The 20,032-nt window shown below is 51.4% G+C and overlaps 1 protein-coding gene across 1 annotated transcript in view; it reads left to right on the forward strand.

Annotated features, from left to right (window-relative positions):
- MGAT5B (alpha-1,6-mannosylglycoprotein 6-beta-N-acetylglucosaminyltransferase B) overlaps positions 1-20,032 on the forward strand; it is a gene marked incomplete at its 3' end in the record, with an annotated part of 75,448 nt that overhangs the window by 28,571 nt on the left and 26,845 nt on the right. The window contains exons 3-8 of the mRNA XM_084218238.1: positions 1,085-1,229; positions 13,980-14,092; positions 15,154-15,227; positions 16,631-16,798; positions 17,578-17,742; positions 18,735-18,904. Coding sequence (XP_084074364.1) covers positions 1,085-1,229; positions 13,980-14,092; positions 15,154-15,227; positions 16,631-16,798; positions 17,578-17,742; positions 18,735-18,904 — 835 coding nt within the window. The remainder of the gene's footprint in view (positions 1-1,084; positions 1,230-13,979; positions 14,093-15,153; positions 15,228-16,630; positions 16,799-17,577; positions 17,743-18,734; positions 18,905-20,032) is intronic.

A 20,032-nucleotide genomic window follows, 5' to 3' on the forward strand; every position in this document is an offset into this window, starting at 1 on the left:
CTTTGCAAGACTGGTTGTGCATCTGTTTGGAGGTGCATGAGGCGTTCCTAAATCCTGATAGCCACCTGATGGCCAGCCAGGACATCCAGCAGCCTCTCTCCTTCCCAGTGCCACCCCCCTGGCTCCTGCTGCTCCCTAAATTAAATATGTGCTGCCTCTTGGAAAGCACATGAGAGTGGAACGGCAGAGATAAGCTAAACGGGAGAGGTTCAGGGGATTATGCACTGATTAAGTTATTACCAACGTGAAATGAGCCGAGCTGAGATGAAACAGGAGCTTTATTTTCTGTTCCCTGGCCCCGGGCTCGCTGCCTGTCACTAGATGGCAAATCAAGCTGGGAGCCAGGAGCTCCTGGATCCCCCTGTGCTTTCCATGTGGCAGCAGGTCAGTGCCATGCAAACCCATGGGAAACAGTGTTAAATAGGGCTGGGAACAGGGGGCCTTCCCTGCTGGGGGGGTTTCTGAGATGCAGCACTTGAGCTATTTCCAGTGCTGGGTCACCCACCCCATTGCAGATTTGGGCAGAAAATTTCCTCTTTTCTGTAACAGGAAAATCCAGTGCTGCTGGGAGGATGTGTTGGGGGAGCACCACCCCTTTGATTAGTTTCCCATGTTTTTCCTTAAGCATCCTCTGCAGGCTGCTGTCAAAGGCAGGATGCTGGTCTAGGTGGAGAGTGAAAAATAGAAGTGCCAAATGAAAGGCTGTTTGGTTGGTGCTTGGGAATAAAGTCAGTCTGCCATAAGCCCTTGGGACGGGCTGGATCAGGTGGATAAGTCAGGAGTTCATGCCTGGTGAGGGGGCTGGATCCAGGCTGAGATACCACTGCTATCCCGAGCTGGAGGAGCCCAGCTGGATTTGGGCAGGGATTTACCCAGCTTGGGCAGGACGATGGGGCTGTGGGGCAGAGCCAGTGAGGGGACACGGGGACAGCAGGGCACCGAGATGCTCATACCCCACCGAGCCCACCGTGGGGGTGGGGAGCACAGGAGCAGGGGCAGCTGTGGGGCAGGGGGTCCCGTGGGTGGGGGGTGTCTGTGTCAGTGGCAGGCTGGCTGTGTCTCAGCTGCTCTCTCTGTGCTGCAGTGATGGGCGCGCTGGAGTCCCGAGGGGTGCTGCGCAGGATGAGCGACATGCTGGAGATGCTGATGAAGAGGATGGACATCCTGGCCAGGCTGGAGAACAGCACTGACTTCCACAAAGGGGATGAAGCACGATTCCCTCTGGACAGGTCAGTCAGACCCTGTGGAGCAGTGCTGGGTGTGGGGGCTTTGCAGGAGCAGAACACCCCAATGTGCTGAGCTGCTCTGAGGGTGGTGGGACCCAGCAGGGCTTGGGGAGATCTTTTTCAGTCTCATTTGCCATGTTTGGAGCTGTTTCTTTTGGGATTTCAAAACTGACTGTGATTTTTAGGGTTAGTGGTCACACCCCCAAGCTTGTCAGAGTTCAAGAAGCATTTGCACTATGCTCTCAGGCACACTGTGTGATTTTTGGGGGTGTCCAGTATAGGACCAGGAGCTGGACTCAGTGATCCTTGTGGGTCTCTTCTAACTTGGGATATTCTATGATTTCCTGAAGCTGCTGTCCCAGCTGCAGGTGTGGCAGCGTCTGCACTGATGTGCTGTGGTGCAGCTGGAGGTGGGAATTGCTGAGCATCAGCTGCCATGTGGGATGTGCTCCCTGAGCTCAGGACACTTGCTCTGTTTCTGTACTCCTTGGGTAGCTGTGGAGCTGGTGGTTGTTCAAAATCCAGTGCTGATGTGCTCAGCCTTGGAGTTGAGTGAGGTTTAAAACGTGCAGAAAGGCTTACAATGATGTCCTGGCTCCCTTTTTAGCACATCTCAGCTGACAGCGTGAGAGGAGCCATCAGACCTCCCTGTCTGGCACACTGATTCACTAAAAAGGCATTTCCCTGTGCTCTGGGAGCTTTTGAACGTTCATTGATACTAATTGGAGTGTCAGTGTACAAATGGTAAGGGATGGAGGGGGAGCAGAGATGAAGAACCACAGGGGCAGCACTTGGGACAAACTTGGCAGCGTGGAAAAGATGCCAGTGTGGATTTTGCTCAGGTGGAGCCTCGGGTGACACAGGAGAGGTGGATGGCAGGGATGTGACATGCAGGGGTCACCCCTGCCCTGTTCTGTGCTGCATCCTTTGGAATCCCACATTACATTCCCACCTCCACCTCCTGCCATCACTGTGCTTTTCCCTGTTCCCATCAGCATTTCCATCCCTCTCCCTCACTTTCCTCACGAGCCTCTTTTGTGCCTGTAACAGAAAACAGAGTCAGTGAGCCTGTAATTAAAGGCTGAGCTCTGCCACAGTACCTGCACACCTGAGCTAGAGCTGCAGGGCAGCCGTGGAATGTGCACTCCTGCCTTTTATGTAGCATCATTTCCAGCACTGAGAAAATAGAATTTGCCTCAGCCACGGTTGGTGCTGGGATTTCGTTGTTCTGAGGCTGGCTGGTACCCAAGAGAGGGAGATCACCAATAATCCCAGAGAGGAGTGGACTATTCCAGCCAGCCACTGGAAGGTGCTTGCTCACATTGAACGATTTTCTTGGCCAGTCTTGTGTTAAAAAAACCAGTAATTTCAGGTGATGGTTGTTTCTCTACACCAGCAGCCAAGAGAGAAACTTAAAAGCATTTCTGTGGGCTGGCAGCAGTGGCTGCAGATGGGGATTTGGTGTTTCAGATCTGCTGTGGGAGTGATGGCTCTGGGGCCATCACCTGGAGAGAGGATGGGAGCTGATGGACCCACATCAAAAGAGCCTCAGGTTTTGTTTGTGTGTGCTCAGATGGACATGAGTAGCTGAGATCACAGATGTCTTAATTTGCAGGAATGGAAAGTCAGGAGCAATGAGTTTCTCACCTTTTGCTCCTTGTAAGTCACCCCTAAAGAGAAATCAATTCTCTTCACCTGATTCTGCATCCAAACCCATCTGACTCCTCTCCTTGTTCTCACCTGGCCTCTGAAGATCCCGTTCTGGTCATGGGGCAGAGCATCTCCAGGTGAAGCAGCCACCATGGGGCAGCTTCTTGTGGGTGGGATTTTGCTGTGGCAGTCCCTAATGAAGCACTGGCAGCATTTGCCAACACTTGGGAAGCATTTCCTGAGCGCTCCCTTCCTTCCCTGCAGCCCTGGGTCTGGCTGAGGGCTGTGCCCAGAGGGGATGTGATGTGTTGGAGGTGTCACAGCTGTCCTGGGTCTCACCAGGTTTGAGTGGCTCCACCTCTGCTGCCACACGTGGTGCCTCATGCAGGGTGACCTTTCTTGGCTTGTCCTGGTCCCTGCTGCCCTCTGAGGGGTGTGTGAGGCAGCTGGGAGGGTTCAGAGCCGTCCTGCTCTGAGCAGAGCCTGGCTCTGTGCTGATCCCACAGCTCTGGGTGCTCTCTGGAGCTGAGCAGAGCATCCCAGGGGGAATGAAAAACAGCTGCTGTGAAACCCTGTGGAGTCTGAATGCTGAGCTCCCTGTCCCTTTGAGGGTAACCAGCTGCAGTCCTGAGGATCCCTGTGCTGAGGTGGGATTGGGCACCTCCAGTGCACCAGGACCCAGCAATGACTCCTGGACCCCGATCAGTTCCTCGTTAGGATCCCGGGATTCCACCAAGGGCTTGTCTCCTTCCCTCCCTGCCTCTGTCTCTTTGATCACCAGTGACCGACTTGAGGCTGTCAGGGAAAGATAATACAATTAAAGGGTGGTAATTTCAAAGGGATTTTAGTCTTCAAAGCGTCCCTGCTTGGCACTGCTGCCTTCGTCTCCTTCCCGCTCTGCACAGCTGCCAGCGTGGGCTTTGTGGTTCCAGTTGCCCAAAAGTGGATTAATTCTTGTTTTTACAAAGTGCTCTCCTGCTTAAGGCTGGATCTCCAGTGGAATCAGGAGGGCTGGGTTTTGCAGAGCCCCAGCTGAGAGGAAGGAGGTGAAGGCTTTGCTGAGCTTTATGGAATAACCTGTGAGCACTGCACCACTGAGCAGAGGCTTGGGGTGGCTTTACCCCTTGGGAAGTGCAAGGAAAATCTGTATATGCAGGGTGGCTTTAATGGCCTGCCTTGAAAGCCTCCTTTCCAACCTGCAAAATCTTTCTTGCTCCATTGTGGCTGTCTCGTTGAATATTCCACAGGTGCCTCCATTTCCAGCCCCTTGCAATGCTTTAGATAAAACTCTCAGAAAACCCAAATGTCCCACTCCAATTTTCTTCCCCTTAGAAGAGCTGCCCAAAGCTTTTGTGGGATGGCACACAGGCTGCACCTGTGAACTCCAGGGGTTGCTGGATCCCTTCTCCAGCCCTGCCTGGGCTCCCTGCTGCCTGCATCCTGCTCATCCCCTGCCCGTGCTGGGAAGGGAAGGATGGATTCCCTAACGAGGGCCAGCAGGCTGCCAGTCAGCTGCAGGAAAATCAATACTGCTGTTAATTGAATGCAACCCTCGTAAATCATCAGAGGGGAAGGAAATTAGGAGTACTTATGGAAGCCTCCTGGAGAGCTGTTTACTGGGCAAGGGAAATATTAGTTTGCAGGGGAAGTGTTGATCTCTTGCTGAAAAGTGCTTAGGAGGGAGGGAGGGGAGGAGGGGTCTGAGGTGGCTGACCCAAGCTGGCACTGTAACCCAGCAGTGCTGGGGCTTGGAAAAGCCCTTTTCCAGGAGCTGGGCTGCCCCTGCCCACCTCATCCCCCAGGGACACGGCAGAGGGGAAGGCTGGGGTCTGCAGCACTGGCATTCCTGGTCATCCTTCTCCCCACGTGGTGGTTAGCCTGCAAAGGGTGTTATTTGCTAACGACTGATTAATCTTCAAGCTTAATTACTGCCAAGGCTCAGTTAATTTCCACACACTTTAAGTATTTGTTCTTGTAATCATTACATGACTCCATATTCCCCCAGTAATTAAAAGTCTCGCAATATGACACTAAATGGATGATGTTCCTGCATCCTGCCAGCCTGCCTCTATTAATTCCTGAATTGTTGCTGGTGGTGAGCTGGCTGCAGTGAAATCACTGCCAAGGCTGTGGTCTCCTGCTGCCCAGGTGAGCCTGGAGCAGTCCTGGACCCCTCTGAGCATTGCCTCCCATCTCCTGAGGGGCTCAGTGGGGGCTGCAGCAAGGGGAGGGGGCAAAGCTGTTCAGAGCAGCCCAGGGAAGGTAAGACCCAGCCTGGCTTTGCTGGGTGTTGGTTCTGCTGAGCTGAGCTCTGCTGCAGGAGCAGGGGTGCAGCAGGAGACAGGAGCCTTCCTCCCCAGCACTCACTTTCCTCACAGGTCCCACAGCACATTCCATCCTGGCAGAGGGGATGAGTTTTTTTCTTGCCAGCTCCTGAGGATGTCTCCAGCCTGGCCCTGGATGATTTCACAGAATCACAGAATCCCCAGGTTGGAAGAGACCTTCAAGATCATCGAGTCCAACCCAGCCCCAACACCTCAGCTAAACCCTGGCACCCAGTGCCACATCCAGGCTTTGTTAAACCACCCAGGGATGGGGACTGCACCACCTCCCTGGGAATCCATTCCAAAACTTTATCACTCTTTCTTTAAAGAATTTCATCCTAATATCCAACCTGTATTTCCCTTGGCACAGCTTGAGGCTGTGTGCTCTGGTTCTGTCAGTGCTGCTGGAGAAAGAGCCCAGCCCCAGCTGAGCACAGGCACCTTTCAGGAGCTGTGAGAGTGATGAGGGCACCCCTGAGTCTCCTTTTCCCCATTTCAGTGTTACTTGGAGAGGATGGGAGCAGTGCTGGGACTCACTGCTGGTCTGAGTCCCCACCAGGATCAGGAGAGGACATAAATGGGGAAACTCATGCCTGGGCAGCTGAGATAAATTGCTTTTCTCTCTAAGGCAGAGCAGAGAGGTGGCTGTGTGCTGCTAGCAGGTCAGCAGGGTCCATCCATGCACCCCACATTTCCAGAAGGGCTGTGGCCTCATGAAGAGCCCCACAGCCCAAATGGTGCTGGGCATTACCAGCATGGTGATAGGACAGGTGCCAAGGTGTGCCCAGGTCACTCACACCTCACACCCTCCCCTCCTGCTCCCAGGCTTGCACCTCCCCCAGCACCTCCTGCTCAATTTACTGACATTAATTCAGCAATGGGCTTTGCTTTCTGTTTATTTTTTAGATTTTATTTTCAATTTATTATAATTCAATTTCTGTTTACACATATTTATATCTATATTTATATTTTATAATTTAGATTTAGATTTAATATTTATATTTAATATTTAATTTTATTTCCATGCCAAAGCATTGACACACTGAAAACTGCTTTATCACAGAGCTGGAAAATGAGGCTTCTTGAATGAGTACCTGAGGCCAAGTGCAGTCACTGGTGTTTTTGTGCTGTGGTTGGTTTTGGGTGGCTGCACAGGGGCAGGGCTGGGCAGTGGTGGTGTGGGGCTGCCTTTACCCAGCCTGTCTGCTTCACCCCACAAGGAAAATCAGAGCCTGTCAACCTCCAGCAGATCCCCTGATTTTGGAGCAAACAGAGGGATGGGCTCAGGGCCTTCCCAGCTTGGGGTGTGGATGTGATGGAAAGGGGTGTCTGGGCAGGGTGCAGTGCTGGCAGTGGAAACACAGGCTGCCAAAATACCCCTGCCAAAATGAAACAGAGCATGGGCACCAAACACACAGCTGGCAAAGGAAATGGGGGCTGAGGAATGTGTCTTGCCCCAGGGGATCCTCTGCCCCAAGGATTCTGATCAAAACTGGTGGGTTTGGGCTCACTTTTAGGCAGGTCCCTCCTAGTGAAGCCTGTGAGGCTGGCAATGCCTTCCCAGCTCACTGAAGGGGGTTTCTCCCAGCCTGCAGCAGGCTACTCAAGCCTCTAGATAAATGTATCTGATTTATGCCCCAACAAAGTGGTGATCCCAAACCCTCCTTTTCATGATCCCCTGTGATCCCATAAATGAACCCATAGCTGCCCAGGCCTTTGGCTCAGCACAGTTCTGCTCTGAGGGCCAGGAAGAAAATGAAGGTTTGGGCTTGTGGCTTCAGCTTTGTGTTCTGCTTGGGGAAGATCTCAAAGCACTTTGAGAGTATTGATAGAATATACAGCATTGATAAAATATTTTAATAAATTGTGATGGTTATACTTTGCTGGCTGTGCTGGTGAGCTACAGGTTTTGGTTGGAAACTGGTTTTCATAATTTTTTTCATGAAGTTTATTGCCAGCTCACTGAAATGTCAGTGCCTCCCCCTGGGGTGTGCAGCCATGGGCTTTGGGTTGGCTCAGGGACTCTTAGAAAAGTATTTGTGTGAGAAATATCACCCACAATCAACTGAAATGAAAATAAATGGAAGTGCTTTAGTGAGTTAAATGCTCCTGTATTTATTATGTGATTTATTATGTAACTTGGTGTTGGAGCAGTTCAGTCGGGGCTCTGCCCATGCATCATCTGGCATTTGCTTCAAATGAGTTTCCAAGGAATGCTCCCATCCCAAGTCATGTTCTCTGGGATATTTTCCCAGGGTGAATTCCCAGTGAACACAAACATGGCCAGAGTGAGCTCAGGTTTTTCCTCAGGTGTTCGTGGAGGGGAGACTGAGCTGTTTGTGTCACCCTGAGGTGAAAAACCTTGGGATGTACAGAGACCCCAGAAATTACACTGGGAACAAATGATGTCCTCTGTTTTCTAAAAACATATTTTTATTTCATTTTAATTTTTCCTCCAGTTGACTGGCAGGAGCAGCCTGTGAAGAATTAACCCACTCCTCAGTGGAATGGACCTTCTCCCATGTGCAAAGCCAGGTGCCACATCCCTGTCCTTGTCCAATGTCAGGAAAGGCACTGAGGGTCTGAGTGACCTGGCAGAGCCCCTCCAGGGGGGAGCAAAGCAGCTGTGCCTCAGCCCCTGCACTTTTCTCCTCCAGTATGACTCTACATTTCTACCATGCTGATCATAAGCAGAGCTTTGGGCTCTTGCTCTGCTCCCTGAGGGTCTGAGCCTTTCCCAGGTGGGGCAGGGTGTGGAACCCTCCCTGCACATCCCATCACAGCACAGGGACCAGCACTCAGTCCAGGGCCTGGCTGCTCATCCAAGCCCAGGGGAACAGCACTGCAGAGAGGAGGATTAAATCCAGGGTTACAAGGCCAATAAACAGAAACTGCACAGCTGAGCCTCCTGAGCCACTGCTGCCTCTCGTGCTACAACTCCTGTGTCGGGGTCATTGGTGTCAGGGGACTGTGACACAAACTTCAGACAGAGCATCAGCCCCCCAGTAGCCTCCCTGGGTCTGTGTCCTGCCCGCTCCCACATGGGCAGCCCTGGCTTCTGGATTTTTGGATACAGGCCATCTCACAGAGGATGTGGAGGTACACACCAGGGCATGGATCTCCCAGAAATGTTTTTCTTCCAGCATGGATGAATTTTACTTGTATTCTCTTTTGTTAGTGGAGCAAAGCTTTTAATTTCTCCATCTTCTTGGACATTTAAATGACTTTTAATCCAGCGCTCAGATGAGAGCTTTTCCCCACATCCCTGGGACCCCTCAGCTTTCCAGCCACCGAGCTGGTGACTTCCCAGAGCTGGGTGACTCTGAGTGTTTCCCATTGGAGGAGGTTGGGGATGAAGGGACAGATGGGTGGATGAGAAGAGCAGCCTGAACCCTCAGGGTGACCTGCTGGAGCTCATTTTTCCTGGAGATGTCCCAGCTGTTTGAACAGGCAACACCTCACAAGCTGCAGCAGGAACCAGGAGGGCAGGAAAGATCCTTTTCCCTTGGCATTCCCATTCCCTTCCTTGTGGGATTTCAGCTCCCTGACCTGGAGACTGAGGCTGCTATGGGGCTGGATGTGATTTGTGTCCCCAGAGCAGTGAAACAGCAGCACCAGCCCTGCTGCTTTCTGGTCTGCTTTGGGTCTTTGGGCAAAAAACTTAAAAAAATATTTAGAGGCAAATGGCAGCACAGACGCTGGATGTGAGCAAGTGGAAATCCTTTGGTAAACTGCTCTGTGCAAATGCTGAATTTGTTGATGTATTATCTTCAGAACATCTGCTTTTCTCCATCTGTATTGGTCTTCCCAAAGCCATGGCTTTCACAAGTTAATAGCAAGAAATATCGGATGAGCAAGCAAATATGTTTAGGGCTTGTATTATGAAGACAACACACAAAGAGAAAGAGATTCATCTTTTCATAATGCCACTTTTATAAAAGGCAATAAAAATACAGTGGCTTGTAAAGGGATAAACAGGCTGAATCCGAGCTGGTGCTGTGGAGTTGGGGACAAGAGCAAAGTGAAGGGAACCAAATTAATGCATAAAAAAGTGACAGAACCCCCAACCTCCGGCTATATTCTATGGCAAATGATCTGTCAGTGGGGAAAGATACATCTTAATAGCAGTTTTTGAAAGGAGATGAATACTGTATACAGAGCATTATAAGGCACAGTGTGATCTGAATCTTAATCAACGGGGGGAAATATAAATCTGAAAATAATAAAGATGAAATCTGTATTGATGGTTAGGAGTTAAAATACTGTATTTGCTGTAGTAAACGATTTTAAGGTCCCAGGGAAAAAATTGTTCGAGGAAAGCTGCGGTAATTTAGTGTAGTTTCAATAGCTGGCACAGTGCCAGCACATTTTGGTGGCATTTAGCATGTCACTATGGAAAAATTTAAAAAGCAGGAAGGGAAAAGGCACAAAGCTGCTCCCTGGGCAGTGGTGGTGCTGGAAGAAGGGAGAGTCTTTTTCTGCTGGGCTGGCAAGGGCTGTGCTGACATCCTGGCTTGGATACAACCACATGGTGGGATATTCCTGCTCTGCTGAGCTATTGTTGAGCAGAACAAACCACTTACCTTGTCCTTCCTGGTGTCTCCAGTTACTAACAACAAGGCATCAAACTCCTACGAGGCACACAGAACCTTTTCACGTTGGAAATACACCTTTAAATGCCTTATTTTCTTGTCCCCTGCCTGGGTGACAAATCGCTGTGCTGATAGTTGATGTAACTTATGCTTAACCTGCTTGTCATCTCCTTAATGCCTCACATGAAATTTGCTGCTCCCATTATGGCCTTGTTAGCCAGCAGATACAAACACTGGGATCTGTCAGTGCTCCCAGCTGGGGGAGTGGCTCTTCCCAGGTGTGAAATCCCTCGATCAGAAAAACCCCACCAGGGTTTGGAGGAATCCAGTTTAACATGCCAGGGTAAAGAGCCTGGGAGATCTGAGCCTGGTTCTGTGTTGCAAAGGGACCTTTTGTACCTTTCTCCCTCTCCTTTTGGTGCCACAGGTTTTGGCTTCTATATTTTTCAGATTCTGTGCTGCTTTGGTGTGTACTTTTGAGCTTCATATCAGGGGATGGTGAGCTCTCTGCACAGAGCAGGGAGACAAAACAATTCCTTCCCTAGCTGGGGACCAAGGACAGATGATCCAAATGTCAGCCCAAGAGCACAAACCCCGTGGGCTGAAGAGAAAAAAACGACAAGGATGGGGCTGGATGGGCTAAAGCTGGAATTGGACAATGAACTGCAAGGTGCAAATGGAGCAGAACTGATCCCAGGGAGAGACCCCATGAGTGCTCATGCATTTTGAGACCATTTTGGTTCATCTTGCTGGACTCTTGTGCTGCCCAAAGTGGATGCATTGAGGTCTTCTAATAAACCCCTGCTTTATTCTTTGACTCTGTCCAGTCTCTGCTCTAGGTCAGCCTTCACAAGGCATGACTTTCATATGTTCCAGGAGTCATGGTGGACATTTTTTAAGTCCCTTTCCAGTAATTCTCTGTGTTTTGGGGAAAGCCTTGTGGTACTCATGCAGTGCCTGGCTGGTTTGGAGGACTGGAGTGTGATGCTCAGAAATACATTTTGCATCGAAAGGCTTTGAGGTGAAATCTTTGTGCTTGGGGAACAGCTGTAGCTTCACAAGAGCTGGGCAAGCTGGCACAGAGCCTGGGCCAGCTCCACCACCCAGCACTGTGGCTGCCTGGCAGGACAAGGCTGAGCTGGAAGAAAGCCATTTATTTAGGATAACGATACTGATTTTTGTTTGAGTGTTTTTGTGGCTGCCCGCTGCTCAGCCCTGGCTGAGCTGAGGTCTGGAGGTCATCAGTGAGGTTGCTGTTGATTTTTAAGGCTCACCTGGTTCCTTGGGTGTTTGGGAGCAAGTGAGGGTTGGGATAGGTTCTGGGAAGAGGCAGAATTCGGATTGTGAGCTGATCTAAGTGCTCTGAAGGGTGAGAGCAATGCTGCTGTGGCTGTGGTCATCCTCTCTCCTTGCCATGAGTGATGGAGAAACCTGGAGATCATCTTCACCAAGCCCACATCCTTTTCCTGTTGAAAGCAGGAGTTTGGGCTCACTGGCACTAAATTCACAGCATCCATGTGATGTTTCCTCCTAAACTGCTCATCCCAGGTGTTTACTGAGTGCCTCTGCATCACCTGTAGGGTCTGAGGCTGCTTGCTGGTGGAAAAAGGGTTTCAGAAATGGGGGTTTGCAGGCTTTCAGACCAGGACAATTTTATTTCTTTGGAGCCATGCTGACAAGCAGAGCTTATCTCAGGTTATTTTTGTGCCCATATTTTCCCAGGGCCTCATGAGCAGCCTCCCTGCTGCAGCGGTTACAGCAGGATACCTGGGGTTTATTTTCTGCAAAGGTTGGAAGTGACTTGGGGGCAATGGTGTCCTCTGCATTTAATTATTATTTCTTAAAAGCCCAAGATCAGTGGCTCCCTGTGGAGATATGCAGCCTGAATATTGATGGTCGTAAACCATGCCAGAAGGAAAAATGTGGGCTGCTCGCTGCTGGCAAATGGACTTTAAATCAACAAGCGAAGCAGTGTCGGTTCATAAAATCAGGATTTTTTTAGCCTTGAGGACAGAGGTACTTTAAATCCCAGCCTTTGGGTTCACTGATCTGCTGGAGAACAAACATAAAACTTCACCACGAAGGACCTGACATCAGCACATATTTTTTTGTGCCATGAGTATTCAAGGTAGCCCTTTTGGTTTTGCTCACTGCATGTGACATTCTCTTGTATTGTAACGACCTCGGCGGCAGCGGGAGGGAAAACTTACGACCCAAACACTGCAGAAGGGGAAATTATTTACTGGGATAACACATCGAGACGTGGTGGCTGTTTGTGGTGGAAGTGGCAGGTATCTTATGTTGGAAATGCAAGATGTGCTGGGGGTGTGTATCCTATTGCCATCTGTCAGAGCTGGGGCAGTTCTCTGCTGTTCATGGGGCAGTTTTTTCTTTATCTCTCCCACAGCCAACCCTCCCTCCAGGAGATCTCTGCTGTCCATGGCCAGGGAGTGTCCCTGCAGGGCTGATCAAATTCCATCATCCCATGGGGAGATGCTGTGCCCAGGGCAGGAGCCAAGCATTCCTACCTGGATACAATCTGCCCTGGAACAGCACAGCAGCCTCTGCCCCCTGCATTCCCAGAGGAGCAGCTTTCTCCTGCCCTGCATTCCCAGAGGGAGAGCAGGCCCATCTCCAGCAGCCCTGGAGCTGCAGAGGAAAACTCCCCCCTTGTGCAGGATCCTGCTGCAGCAGAACCACAGTTGGCACTGCAGGAGGGCTGAGCCCCCACCTTGACACACAGGTGTCAGCTCCTGCTCTGATTCTGGCAGTGCTGTTTTGTACCACTGCATTTGTATTTTTATATTTTCTCTTAATTTTGATTTTTCCCAAATAAAGAACTGTTATTCCTACTCCCATATCTTTGCCTGAGAATTCCTTAATTTCAAAATTATAATAATTCAGAGGGAGGAGTTTACATTTTCCATTTCAAGGGAAGCTCCTGCCTCCCTTAGCAGACACCTGTCTGTTCAAACCAAGACACAGCAGAGGTATTGGAGTGGGAGGGTTCTCACCTTGTCAAGCCTGGCAGGCTCCACTGCTGATGGATGAAGTTCTCTTTGCCTTTTTCCAGCTCACAACCAGGTTTTAATTGACCTGGCCTCTTTACAGGGCTCTGTTTTCCTGTTCACTCAACGTGTTCCTTAGATGAGTTCAATGGAGCTGTTCACCCAGGACGGTGTTGATTCCAGGTTTGATTCTGTGGAAGCACATGCAGCAATCCAAGCTGGTGGGATCTGACCTCAAGCCCTGGAGGAAGGTGCCTGTGGGCTTTCCTGGGGCTGCAGTCCCCAGCTCAGCCCCAGCTCCCTGTCCCTGCACAGCCCTGGCTGCTGCTCCTTGCTGGGCTCCTGGAAATCCACTCACCTGAATCTCAGAATCACTGAGGTTGGAAAGCACCTCTGATATCATCAAGTCCAACCAGTAACCCAGCACTGCCAAGCCCATCACTAACCCTGTCCCAAAAATACCCAGACATGGGTATTATTGGGACACTTCCAGGGATGATGATTCCACTGCTTCCCTGGGCAGGCTGTTCCAATGCCTGGCCTGACTTTCAGTGAAGAAATTTTTCCTGTTATCCAATCTAAACTTCCCCAGGTGCAGCTTGAGGCTGTTTTGTCTTGTCCTATCACTTGTTCCTTGGGAGGAGAAGCTGATCCCCACCTTTGTGCATGGGCTGGCTCAGCACATCCACGTGTCCTGTGTATTTTTCATCACTCTGCTCCAAGCCCATGAACTTCCTCAGTCATTCTCAGTTTTACCTTCTTTTCTCTGTATTTTTATTCTTTTCCTTCCTTTTTTTCCCCGCCAGCACAGCTTCCTACTGCAGGACCAATTATCACAGCAGAGGATTTTCAAACACAGCACATCTGAAACAAGAAATAACATTTTTTTGCCAGTCTGTTTAATATTTTCCCTGCATAAAATGCACAGGTGGATCCATGTTTAACAGCACACTTCAAAAAAATGGCAGAATATGTATAAAACACTGATTTAAATAGGTTTTCAATCAAACCTCCTGGAAGGCTGTGACTTCTTTGCCTGCTAAATGCTGCACCAGGCATTCCTGTGTTTCATCCTGGAGCTAAGTTCAATCTGCTGGGTATGGATTTCTCTTGGAGCACCTCTGAGTGTCACCACTGGGAGACATCAAGTTCTCAGGGTTAATTTGGTTTCTTTCCCAGGTTCCAGCCAGCAGCTGGGTTGATGGAGAGGATCCAGGCCATAGCTCAGAACGTGTCGGACATTGCAATCAAGGTGGATCAGATTCTCCGGAACAGCCTCCTGAATGGGAAAGGTCAGTGGCCCTGGGGGGGCCCCAAACCCCCTGGGTGTTGTGCTGTGCCCATGGGGAGGTCCAACCAGGACAAATTTGGTAAAAGTCCCAGAAATGGAGGCTGATCTGGAGGCTGCCTTTCTTGGAAACTTGTGCCTGCCATGGGGACGAGTGGTGACAAATCTGAATGGCTGTCAGGAATAAATGCTGGAGAATTAAATGCAAAATTAAAGGTGAGGAGTAGTGCACAAGCACCTGAATAGAAAAATTTGGTGGTTTGGATCCAAATTCACAGGGGCTGGGATTCAGTACCAGCAGAGACATTTCCCATCCCCCTGTGTCACTGCTGGGAGGGCAGCTGGGCTCTGCAGATGTTTCCCCACATGCCTGCATGGTTATTGGGGTTTAGGCTGAAGATCCTTCCACTGCCTCTTGCACCTCATGCTTTTCAATTATGGGCAAAGGAGGGCTTAGAGGAGGGCTGGTGGCTTTATTGACCCAGCCATGGAGGGAGAAAAGATCCTGATGCCGTTTTAACCACTTTATGGCTTATTCTGGAACTCACCCTGGGGGCTGAGTCTTCTTCCAGCAGCTCAGCAGGACAGCTTTTATTGCAAGTTTACAGCATAAAGGCTGCCAAGTACTTCCCTAGATCCTGCAGCCTGCTTACAAGAGTGGGGATAGGTGGAATTTGGGGTCTGCACCAGGCAGTGCTGGAAATGGATCTGCTGAGATTTAGAGAAAGAGAACATTCCCAGCATTGAAGCAGGGTGGTTTCCTCTGTTTCTTCCCTGATTTGGGAAGGATGCTGAAGATGCTTCACATCTTGATGTCCCGCTCCATCCAGTGGGATGGGGCTGTCTGCCAGCCCAGCTGTGGCACCAATGAACATGTTTGGGGGCTGCCAGCCCTGTCCCATCCCATCCCATCCCATCCCATCCCATCCCATCCCATCCCATCCCATCCCATCCCATCCCATCCCATCCCATCCCATCCCATCCCATCCCATTCTCCTCACAGCATTTCTAGTTGCTCCTCTGTCCTGCCCCAGCTCTCCCCATGCCCAAATTGTCTCTCTGCAGTGATGGAAGGCAGGAGGGATCAGTGTGAGGTGCCCAGGGACCCCAAGTACCCCGACTGTGCTGGGAAGGTGGAGGTGAGTTGGGGTCCCCTGCCTGGGAGAGGGTCTCCAGCTGGGATGAAGGGCCTAAAGCAGTGACCCTGGGGGTCAAACTGGGAAGGGCAATGGGGAATGGGATGTTTTCCAGAACAAAATGTTTGTTAATGTTGGAAAGGTGCAGCCCATTGAAGGAGGAGCAGCACAGCCAAAGGTGTGGAAAGCAAAGCAGGCTGTGCTTTGAAGAGAAAACAAAAGGGAGGTGTCCAACCTTCTCTGGCAGCCTTTGCTACAGAAATGGGATTGTTTTCCCCCAGTAATCCCCTCCCCAAATGTACCTTTAGCTGGAGGGGTAGAAAGCCCTGAACCACAGGCTGCAGCAGAATCAGCTGTGGGATCACCTCTGCCTGCAGTCTGTGTGTTCAATGCCAGAAGCACAGCGAGGAGGAAGCTCTGCCACTTCACCTCTGAATATCTGGGGCATTCCCTGGTGCCTGGGGAATAAGCCCAGCACCTCGTTCAGGTGGCCAGAACCTCCATCTCAATCAGATCTGCCTGACCCAGCCTGCTCTTCATACTGGAATGCAGCCTGGCACTTGGCCCAGAGCATGATGGCTTTGTCAGAGAGCATATTTACATCAACTAATTAAAAGCATTGCCCTTTTCCCTCCTCTTGCCAACCTGCTTCAAGCTCAGGCTTCTGCAGGGCCCAGTCTCCCTGGAAAGATGTGGAAGGGTATAAGAAAATGATGTGGGGGGTACAAGAAAATGATGTGGATTTTTCACTTCCAGGGGTGTTAGCCATCCTTTCCTTCCACGATTCGAGTAAATTCAGGATGTAATGCAATTGTGGAAGGCTGTAATCCCATCTCCCCTCCTGGTGATTGCTGTGCTTTACAGATTGGGCACAGCAACCTGTCCCTGAGCAGATTTGTTTTTGTAGTTGAATTAGGAAGAGGCTGGCAAGAGCCGTTGTGGGGGATGATAAATCGCTGCTCTGGTCCCTGGTTTTTCTCCTCTGTGTGAAATCATCCCTGGGGACTGCTGGCAGATCTGTCTCCTGCCCTGCTGCTCCAGGGGTGATGAGATCAGCAGCTCCCCAGCAAAGCCAGCCAGAAGAAATCCCTGTGGTGCATCATTTCCTGGGGATTAATGGCTGTGCCCCCAGGGAAGGCTGGAACCAGCGCTGGAAACCCAGGGAGCCCCAGCAAACCTCCCTGGCTCTTCCTCTGCCCCACATTCCCTGGAGGCCCCAAGTGGGTGAACCCCAGCCCCGTGGCACCGGGGCTGGGTTTGCAGCCCTTTTCCACCCTCTGCCCTTCATTTTTAACTCCCAGACAGAGAGAAAGGGGATGGAGAACAGAGGTTTTCCACAGCAGGGGCAGCTTGCAGGGCTGGCACACCTCCTCCACGAGCCTCACCTGTTTCTTTGCCCCTTGCAGTGGATGAGGGCTCGCTGGACCTCTGACCCCTGCTATGCTTTCTTTGGCGTGGACGGCACCGAGTGCTCCTTCCTCATCTACCTCAGCGAGGTCGAGTGGTTCTGTCCCCCCCTGCCCTGGCGGAACCACACGGCGGCCGTGCCCTCGCCGCCGCCGCCGCGCGCGCAGGTAGGGTGGGCCCAGCCCGGCTTCTGCTGGGCCAGGGGATTTTGGGAGGAGGCATCAGCAGAAATAAACATTCAGTGTCAGCAGGGCCGTGATGCCTGGTGTGGGTTTTCACAGAATCACAGCGTGGTTGGGGTTGGAAGGGATCTTTGTGGGCAGGGAACCTTGCAGTAGAACAGGTTGTTCCAAGGCCTGCCCGCCCTGGCCTTGAGTGTGTCAAGGGATGGAGCATCCGCCACCTCTTTGCAACCTGTGCCAGTGTTTTATCACCCTCACCACAAAAAGTTTCCTCTTTATATCCATTCTGAGTAAGCTCTCTTCATTTAAAGCCATCAATCCTTGTCCTGTTGCAACAGGCCCTGATAACAATTCCGTCCCTGTCTTTTTGTAAGTCCCTGTAAGTAGGGAAAGGTTGCAAGAAGATCTCCCTGGAGCCTTCCCTTCTCCAGACTGAATACCCCCAGCTCCCTCAGTCTGTCTCCACAGCAGAGATGCTCCATCCCTCTGATTGTTTTTGTGGCCTCCTGTGGACACACTCCAACACATCCATGCCTTTCCTCTCCTGAGGAATCTGGGTTCTCATGAGGAGCCCTGGGTGCAGTGGGATCCCTCTGGGATCTGGGGCATGAAGTGGAGGAGCTGCCACGGCTCCAGGGGAGCAGGAAGGGCTCAGATCACCTCTGCTGAGATGGACAAACCTCCCCCAGGCCGCGGGGCAGCCCAGGGGCTCCTCTGGCTCCTCTTTCCCTACACTCACCGTGCAGAGCGTGCTCCTTCCCTAGGCAGCGTTCCGGAGGGACCTGGCTCGCCTGCTGGAGCTCATTGGCACGGGCAAGGAGTCGCTGAGCTTCATGAAGAAGAGGATCCGGCACCTGGCCCAGCAGTGGCTGCGGGCGGCGCGGCGCCTCGAGCAGAGGCTGGCGGGACGGCAGCGGGACCAGAAACACGTACGGGGCACACTCAGGGCAGCTGAGCCCGGGGACAGCTGGGAGGAAAATTCAGTGATGGGAGCGTGTGGGTATTGTATTTGCCAGGTGCCCTGATGAAGGGAGGAATGATGAATCTGACTGAATGTTCTCAGAAGGCTAATTTATTATTTTTTTATACTATATTATATTAAAGAATACTAAACTAAACTCTACTAAAGAATACAGAAAGGATACTTAAAGAATGCTGAAAAGCTAATAATGAAAACTTGTGACTCTCTCCAGAGCCCTGACACAGCTTGGCCCTGATTGGCCAAAGAGTCAGAACAACTCACAGCAGAATCCAATTAAACAATCACCTGTTGAGTGAACAATCTCCAAACACATTCCACATGAGCAAAACACAGGAGAAGCAAATGAGAAAAGAATTGTTTTACTTTTTCTGAGGTTTCTCAGCTTCCCAGGAGAAAAATCCTGGGAAAAGGGATTTTTCAGAGAATGTGAATGTCACATGTGGGTCTGTAGGGTTGGGCTGTTGTCCATGGGCTTGGCTTCACAGGTATTTGGGATGTGGCAGGACTGGTGTTGTTGAGCAGTGGGTGGATTTTGGAAACAGGTGCTGATGGGTAGAGATGGTGTTTGGCTGCCATTGGAGTGTGACAGGTCCCCTCTGAGGATAAGCTGAGATTCCTGGCCCTCCTGTTGGTGTTTCTGTTGATCCTTTGGCCCCTGTGTGCTGGGAAATTCAGGTCCAGCCCATGGTTCAGACTGTGATGTACGTGGGGAGCATGAGCCAGGCCCCAGGACACAGAGTGGCAGTCAAAGGGCCAAGCTCTGGCCATTGGGTCCGTGCTAATTGGACATGGCTCATTTGTCTGCACACCTGACTGAGCTCCCTGAGTAATTACAGCCTGCAAAGGAGCTGGAGGGAATCAGGGACCATAAGTCATTCTGGGCGGGAAAATCCAGATTGTCCCTTTCCCCTGTGCTGACCTCTCCCCTTGTCTCTGCAGATCCTTGTCCATATTGGCTTCCTGACAGAGGAGTCGGGGGACGTTTTCAGCCCACGGGTGCTGAAGGGAGGCCCTCTGGGTGAGATGGTGCAGTGGGCTGACATCCTGGCTGCCCTCTTCATGCTGGGACACAGCCTGAGGGTCACAGTCTCCCTGAAGGAGCTGCAGAGGTGAGTGCTGGGCTGCATCGAGGTCTTGGGTGGAAGCACCAGGTCTGAGAAGGCTGGGGGAGCTCTTTGCCCACCTGCATCTCAGGCAGTGCTGGCGCTGTACTGCACTACCAGTGCTGTGGCTGGGAGAGCTCCCATCCTTCTGCATCCCAGGAAAGTGGGAAGGACTGATGGTGATGCTTTGCATGGAGCTGATGCGGACATATCTGGAGCAGGGCTCTGCCCTATGGCTTCAGTGCTGGATGTGAGCAGAATGGTCCCTGCTGCCAGCACACAGCATCACCTGTGTCCCCTGACACCTGCCTGGAGTTAGTCATGGGAAAACTCTCTTTGCCAGCCCATTCCCCAGGGATGCTCCCTGCTGGGCTGGTGGCCAGGTGGCTGCAGGATGCAGGTGTCCTGCAGGTCACTGGCTCTTCCCACCATGCGTGGCTGCACTCAATCCCTGAGGCTTTGCTGGTGGTTGAGCAGTGACCCTTCCTTCCTTCCTTCCTGGAATCCTTCCTGGAATCCTTCCTTCCTGGAATCCTTCCTTCCTTCCTTCCTGGAATCCTTCCTTCCTGGAATCCTTCCTGGAATCCTTCTGGAATCCTTCCTTCCTTCCTTCCTGGAATCCTTCCTGGAATCCTTCCTGGAATCCTTCCTTCCTTCCTGGAATCCTTCCTTCCTGGAATCCTTCCTGGAATCCTTCCTTTCTCCCTCCCTCCCGTGCATCCCTTGCAGAAGGCGGTGGTCCCCAGGTTGTCCCACCTCAGGAGGTGCTGGGGGTGACCTGGGGGGATTTACTGCTGCTGGAGGCACTTCCCACAGAAGGGATTGGTTCTTTCTGCCATGGGACATGGGGCAGCACAGGATGAGAGTCTCCAAGTGGGACCAATGTTAGATGGAAAAAGAGGGACAAGCTAACAGGGGGACCTGTTCCTCCCTGCTGATGTTCCTCTCTGTTATTACTGGGCTGACACTGCTGGATTCTGTCACCTCATAAGATTTGCTCCTCTCCCCAGCGGAGGGCAAGTATCAGGGAAATTGCAAATTAGATGGGTTATAAATCAAGAAGAGCCTGGAGCTGCCTTGGGTACTGGGCAGGCTTTGGGAGATGCTAAGCCAGCATTGGCCACATAATGAGCC

This window comes from Fringilla coelebs (genome assembly GCF_963513975.1).
Source record: "Fringilla coelebs genome assembly, chromosome: 19".
NCBI lineage: Eukaryota > Metazoa > Chordata > Aves > Passeriformes > Fringillidae > Fringilla > Fringilla coelebs.